The sequence below is a fragment of the Triticum dicoccoides genome, chromosome 2B, assembly GCF_002162155.2.
Source record: "Triticum dicoccoides isolate Atlit2015 ecotype Zavitan chromosome 2B, WEW_v2.0, whole genome shotgun sequence".
Lineage (NCBI taxonomy): Eukaryota > Viridiplantae > Streptophyta > Magnoliopsida > Poales > Poaceae > Triticum > Triticum dicoccoides.
Window position 1 is genome coordinate 490,422,085 of NC_041383.1, and position 7,547 is coordinate 490,429,631.

Here is a 7,547-nt window from a genome sequence, read left to right on the forward strand (position 1 = left end):
GGGCGGCGCAGGGGTGGGAGAAAGAGAGGCGCCAGTTTTACTCGGTCGCCACAGGAGTGAGTATATTTAGGAAGATTTGGGGGATATTGGGAGTTGGAGTAAATTTTTTACTTCACCATGCTTTTTAAGGATCGGCTAGGTGCGCCGTAAGGAAGTATAATCAATTTTTATAACTTCCTTATGGCCTTTTAGGGGATCGGTTAGAAAGCCTTAGATACCTAAGCTGGGAAGAGGTTGATGAGGGTGCAACAGCACGGCCACCAAAAGTTTTCAGTCAAACTGACTGCTCTCCCCGATGGGCTGAATTAGCATAGCAGGCCACATTCAGAAGGCCACAACGACTGAATCTGAATGTCAGCCACCACGGCACATTCAGTTAAAAAAAATTCCCCATCGTTTCTCATCACTTAACAATAGCAGAACGTAACAGCCCGATGTACTGGTCATATTACGTGGTGGTTCAATTGAGACAACATGCTGGGAATATCCAGGCCTACACTGGAGGTCCGGAACAACTCACATGGTTCAACGACATGGTTCATTAGCAAACTAGAGCAAGGCCAAACTTCTCAGGTTAATCCTATCCCCAAAATGCGACCAAATTCCTAAAACACCATGTTTCTCCAGGTTTTCCGCAAAACGAGAGTTCACCAAACTACCATCATCAGCTTCCTAAGCCATCAGAGCACCTGCACCTGTTAGTTCTAAGAAATGAACACGGAAAGTTAGTGAAATGTATGAAACTTCAGGGATGTTTCAATATGAGCATGAGGTGCATTTCGGACAAGGAAAACGTGATATAAAAAAAAGACAAGGCGATGTGTTGTTTTAAACAAACAGTCACTACTACAGTAGTACTTGGCGAGTGTGCAACATGTTTATTTTCTACCAGTGTCTTGATTGAAGCAGAAAAACGGTAATCACCTGTTGAGGAATAACAAGCTTGAGTTTCAGGCTTGACTAGTGGTAATACTTTAGGAAAAGGAAAGACTATAGTGAGTGGTCTTATACACTATACAACTTCATGCCTAATTTGCAGTTTCGAATTTAATCGGGTCTACTAGCTAAGAAACAAATATACACCCGGCTGAAAGGTGCATGGTAAAACAAACACAAATATTGTCAGCACCACCATCAATACAATATACAAGCTATTGATATAAGACTGCATTGTGAGATGAATATTTTCTATAACAAATGTCAGAAATATCATTAACACTAACATATAATTATGTAACTAGTATTTTGAGTCCCAAACAAAGTACTCATGCTGCTGAAATACCAACCAGAATCAAGCAATGACGGTGTAGTAGGATGCTGGTATATTGGACAATAATTAGTAGTCATTGAGAAAGTACGCACAACATTTATATCAAGTCATGAACTAAATGGGCTGAGTATATGTAAGACGAATACATCATCCTAAACACGTGAATGTATGATACTATATAGCAAGAATGGGTCAAATAAAAGACTTCAACCAAGAGATACATTGGCTGGTAACTTTGTACCTTCATATCTTCTAGCATTTGTCTGCACGAACCAGAACATCAGCTAAAGTTTGCTGTTTTGGGGCACCCTTCTTGCCTGAAAAGAAGTTCCTTTGGTCAAGATAGAAGAACTTGAATGACAGCCACCATAATAACACATAATTTTTTTATAAATGGGTGGCGTCAACATCATAAAATTAGTGCTTCCTGAGAGCATCATTTAACATAATTTTTCTGTTGTTCTAATATCAGTTTAAGCGGAAACAATGCACTAAAATTTGGCTGTGTGATGAATTATTGATGCAGAGGCCGAGTGGTGTAAACTCTTCCTTCATCTAGAGCTATGAAGTATTGAAGTTACAATGCATAGAGCAGGTTACCAGGAACTCTAACACCTTACTCAACAACACATAGCAACTAATAAGAGTATAAACAGCACAACCCTTATACGGTAGACATCATGCCGTGGTCACCTGGAAAAGCAGGCATCCTTTGATCAAGGTACAAGAACTTGAACGACAGCTATAATATTGACAGGCAACACTTGTAACAGTATATATCCATCTGTACATTGCATACTGAATTGTGCTAGTGACATAACTGATGCATAGAACATGTGCTAGTGACCCGCAATAGCATGGCAGGAGGATATCTTAACTAGTACTCCCTCCGTAAACTAATATAAGAGCGTTTAGATCACTTAGTTTACGGAGGGAGTATGAACTTAAGAGAAATGTTGTAGAGTATTGTGATTCACCTGGAATCTGGCTTGATCCCAGAAATGACGGAAGCACACATGGCAAGAACACATTTGACCCGCAATAGCATGGCTGGATACCACTGGCCAACACAGATGACTGAGCAATGATCCTGTTCCGGCGCATGTCCACGCTAACAGTAACTTCAGCGCCCAAGTTGAGGTACAGCAAGTCAGCGTTGAGCGGATCAATCGCACCAACCAAAGGCCTCTCCTTGGCATCCAGTGACACCTGGTGCTCCAACGCCCAGCGGCCGCTCTCGTCGTCCAGCACGAATGACCTGATCTGGTAGGGCGCCTCCATGGAAACCTCGACATACAGCAGCTTCCCGTCGCTGACACCCATGCGCCTGTATTTGATAAGGTCGCAAATCTCTGCGTGTGATTGGCGAGGAAGGGCGCTGCCGGGAGGCAGCTTGACGTGGCGGAGCTCACACTTGTCACTGAACGGGTCCATGGAGAGGACGCCCAAGCTCACATCCACCCACCACAGACGTCCACCAAAGGCCAGCACCTCGTGATTGAACAAGCGCATCTCGCGCCCAGGCTGCAGCGGAGATGGCCGCACCATTGCGTCCCACTTCCCTGTGTCCGAGGAGAAGCAAAACACCACGAAGCGCCCCTCGCCGTTGAGCTCTAGGAGCTCAACAACGGCGTACCTCTTAGGCGGCCCGTGCCCGCCGTCTGCTTGGGTGAGCAGGCCCGTGGCCGTCTGCAAGATCTCCTTCATGCCCAAGTAGTCCGGAAGGCGGACCAGCTGGCCAGTAACGGGGTTGCACACGTAGCGCACGAACTCCTTCTCGACGGCCTCCTCCATGACCACCTCGGCTTCCTGTTCCGTGGGGCGGGCCAGGTTCAGCCCCGCGGCCGTGTGGGCGCTCAAACGGATCCTCGTAGTCTTCAGGAGGAGATGGCAGTCCTGGCTCGCGGCGAAGATGACGCTGGCGTACACGTTGACGTACCTGCGGTCGGGGTTGCGCTTGCGTTCCTCCGGGTCGTACGCCCGCTCGGGGATGGAGAAGAGAGTGGCCGACGGCGGCGGCGCGAGCGAGAAGGACGCGCCTCGCGTGTAGTTCGGCGTCTCCGAAAAGCGGTAGATCATCGCCCAGGGAGGGTTCGAGGCGGCGGTGGAGAGGGAGCGGCGGATGTGGCCGGGCAGACGGCGGAGCGGGAGCAGCACATCGGCGGAGGCGGAGACGGAGACGGCAACGGCGCGGGAGAGGTGGCCGGAGAGGCGACGGAGAGGGAGCAGCATTTCGGCGGAGGCCGGGGCGGCGATGGATTTGGTAGCAGGCGAAGAGGAGACCGCACCGGAGAGGGTTTTGGGTGGTTTTGGGGAGAGTGTGAGGGAGTGGGGTGGGGTGGAATGGCTGCCGGTCGGAGAAGCCGAGGAGGGAGGGGCGGGCGCTTTGCTCTGACACAACGTTTCGTGCAAGTTTCCCCATCCCATGTGCTTCTCTGCCCGGTATGCTTCCGTTGGATACTGGGCTGCAAGATTTTGGATTATGATTCGTGATCTACGTGAGTGACAGATTGAGACTACTCCTATCATCGACACACACTGCAGAGTAGGACCTATCAGTGCTGATGCAAGATACAGGTCACCGAAAATTTTGAAATTGATTGTGCTGTGCAATACTATGCAAATACCAACAATTTTCGGAAATCTTATTTGGATGACATTCTGTGGGAGAGTAATGGAAAACGACCCCCTTTTGATGGCAGTTTTAGTTCTGAGACGAGATCAAACAACGACAATTTTAAACGGAAATTTGCATTCTGTGACAAAAACTGCCGTGATGTTATGATGAAGCTGTCATTCCTCAAAACTAAAACTGTCAGCGAGATCATTCGCAAATGCCACCCCTCCCGACGAACGTTCGCCAGCTAAGTGGGTCCATAATTTTTTAGAAGGGTCCGAATAACTGCCACACGTGTGGCGTCGATAGAAACCCGCCCGCACGCCTCGTGCGGCATAGACGGGGATCGGCCCGCACGACCACGTCCGAGCGCACAAAAGCACGGCCCGCACGTCCGGTGTGTGGCAACCCCGCCCGCACTGCCCCGTCTGGGCCAGAAGACCGGCTGCCCGCACGACCCAGCCGATCCACGCCTCCGATCCATCCCCTCTCTCGTACGCCGCCATCGTCCCCCACCTCTCGAACCCCAACATCCGTCGCCGGCCATCCCTGGTTGCCATGGCAACCAGGGCAGATCCGTAGGGCGCTCCGACCCCAAACCACACCCTAACCCTTCCCATCCCCAGCCGCCCACTCCAATCCAGCCCTCCAGACACGATCAACTAAAACCAGGTGAAAATTCTCGATCTCGTCCTTCCCTCTCATCCTTAAGGCTGAAAATCTCCCGATCTTGTACTGGGTCCATACTATAGGGGTAGAACACTGCATGGTTCGGTGTATATTCGCAATTGCCAGGCAGAATACACCAGATCTGCCATGTACTACGTTTGAGGTTAACTTAGGTGCCTAGTTTAGGCACTTAAGTAGTTGGGTATGAAATGGATGAGTAGGAATCCCTAAAAAAGGGCAGGAAGGACGATTTTTTGAATGAAGAGGGTGGGAAAAAATAATTGCCACTTGTGTGTAACGACAGTTGCCGCTTGTGTATGATGACAATTGCCACCTATTTTGACCTGTTGCTTGCCATCCCTATCTTCCATGTGCAAGCAGCAGAAGAATACAATTCTTGTGGATTATTGATGCCTTTTTGATCATCCAGTGATTGAGAACATGTCGGAAAAGAATCGAGACGCGGAAAGGATGAATCGCGAAGGTGGCGCTGATGCTTGGGGTTCTCAAAGGCCAGAAACACCGCCTTGGGATGCAGCAGAGTATAGTCAACTCATCTCTGCAGGGCCGTTGCTGCCACTACTAGAACAGTATGCAGGCGTAGGTATGATGCGTGGTAACAAAAAGAAGAGAGCAGTTGCCAACTTCGCAACGATGAAGATGACATTCTACTTATGTCCTACACTCCATTTTTTTGCAGGTTCTTATGACCAAAACACTCTCAGGGGGGCCCCATGGCAAGTTCAGTCACAAGGCGCTAACACTGACATATGTACGGGCAACCAACCTCAACTAGCTAGTATGGCTAATCAAGGTAATGCAAAACCAAAAAAAAACACATATTGCTGTGGACGTGAAAAATGGACATGCAAAAAAACTAGCAAGAGGACTCACGAATTATCACGGGTGAAAATGCAGGGCCTTCATCCAGCACGTGGCATCAGCCAGCACCCATGTACCTGCCATCGACATCATACACAGGTCAGTCCATAAAAAAAGTGAAGTTGCGGATGTCCAATTAGCAGAAGGGGCATAGTTGGCAGCTCCAAATTGCCATGACTGGACTTCTACAATTGCCATGAATTTAAAACTACATTTGCCATCCCTGGACAACTGTTGTTGCCATCAGTGGACACTTGCAGTTGCCATGGAGAAACAACTGCAGTTGCCATGCCAGAGCAACTACAGTTGCCATGTCATCGCAACTGCAGTTGCCATGGAGGAACAACTGCGGTTGCCATGCCGATGCAACTATAGTTGCCATGCCAGTGAAAACTGCAGTTGCCACATCAGGGGCGACTGCAGTTGCCGTGCTAGCACAAACTGCAAATTGCCATGAATTGACCAACCACTACTATGCTTACAGCGTATTACGCTGGTGGTGACACGGCAAACGTCCCGTGGCAAGCTTCACAAATTGCAGGTGGAGCACGACATTTTGGTGTCACAGACCACACAAGATGGCCAAATGCAGCACAACAAGGTAAGGAAAAAAATTGAACCACAAAAAACATCACTACATTTGTTGTTTGTAGTTTTTTGTAGGCAAAACAATAGTTGCCATGTTTGTTGAACAGTACCTGCCATGACTGGACAGCTACAGCTGCCACACATGTCCACACGCAGTCTCGCGGCTTGCTGTTTGAAAATATGTCGTGCCAAATCAATCAAAGATGGTGTGATCCGTTGTGATACACATCTTATTCAACCAAAAAATCTTACTCTCGTGCTTGTTTTTTCTATTACAGAACCTACAACTACAGTGAACAGCGGTGCGGGGACATCTACTGCGGGGAGCTCTGAGCGCACGGAAGACGCGTTCCACCAGCCAGCAGACTGTCATGCCGCAAACAATTTCGAGTCAGAGTCAGGAATGGCAATCATTCCAGCAATGCCGACGAGCACCCCTTTGAACACAAGCACTAGCAACACTCGAGTAGATGGAACTGCCGCCGATACTGAAGCGAATGATGAAACTGACGACGACGCACAAGAGGATGAAGATGGTGGGCAATCCGAGATCGTGGTACCTCAGCCACCATACATTGGGCAGAGATTTGGATCGTTCGCAGAAGCAAATGAATACTACCAGGCATACGCAAAGTTCCATGGATTTTCGGTCAACACCGAGTACCATAGGAAAATTAAGAAAACTACTGAGTACAACAGAGGTGAGATGAGGTGCCACAAGGCACGGAGGAACAAGAAGGGGAAAGGTGTTGCGCCTGTCGTTCCGGAACGAAAGAGAGGCATCATTCTCAAGACGGGGTGCCCTGTCCGGTGTAAGCTAAACGTAGATGGAGCAACATGGGTGGTCAATGAGTATTTTGACGAGCACAACCACGAACTCATAAAGAAGTTCGACCTGGTGAAATTTCTGACCGCCCACAAAGGGTTCACCCCCGTCGAAAGGAAATTCGTAAAGCTGCTACATGATTGTAACGTCGGTCCATCAAGAATGGTACAGATACTATCTCTCATCCACAGCAAAAAGGGGACTCTGAGTAGCATGCCGTACATACCAGCTGACGTCACAAACCTACAGGCCAAGTACCGTAGAGAGAGCAAGTTGGCAGACATAGAGGCCACAATAGCCTACTTCGATGCGAAAGCAAAGGAAGATCCAAATTTCTTCTACAGGATAAGGTTGGACGATGAGGACCGTGTCAGGAACATGTATTGGGTGGATGGTGCTGCAAGGAGAGCCTACAAACATTTCCGAGATTGCATTTCATTCGACGCGACGTACCTCACCAATATGTACAAGATGCCATGCGCTCCGTTCATAGGAATAAATAACCACAATCAGTCGTTGCAGTTCGGATGCGGCCTCGTCCGGAACGAAGACACAGATGGGTACGTTTGGCTGTTCAAGACCTTCTTGGAGTGCATGGATGGACTTGCTCCGATGAACATAATAACGGACCAAGATTTCAGCATGCGTGCAGGCATAGAGGAGGTCTTTCCGTTGGCAGTGCACAAGCACTGCAG

The 7,547-nt window shown here is 48.7% G+C and overlaps 1 protein-coding gene and 1 long non-coding RNA gene across 2 annotated transcripts; one reads left to right on the forward strand and one right to left on the reverse strand.

The window, feature by feature from the left end:
• Nucleotides 1-396: 396 nt before the first annotated feature.
• LOC119364403 lies at nucleotides 397-3,611 on the reverse strand. Its single transcript, XM_037629881.1, has 3 exons — nucleotides 2,248-3,611; nucleotides 1,512-1,587; nucleotides 397-704 (listed from the first exon to the last, which is right to left on the reverse strand). Exons 1-2 carry the CDS (start codon nucleotides 3,500-3,502, stop codon nucleotides 1,523-1,525), a joined length of 1,320 nt encoding a protein of 439 aa, XP_037485778.1. The 5' UTR covers nucleotides 3,503-3,611; the 3' UTR covers nucleotides 397-704; nucleotides 1,512-1,522.
• Nucleotides 3,612-4,438: 827 nt separating this feature from the next.
• Nucleotides 4,439-5,526, forward strand: LOC119367879. Its single transcript, XR_005176461.1, has 3 exons — nucleotides 4,439-5,160; nucleotides 5,257-5,370; nucleotides 5,475-5,526. It is a non-coding gene; the product is annotated as an uncharacterized LOC119367879 (long non-coding RNA).
• Nucleotides 5,527-7,547: the final 2,021 nt, after the last annotated feature.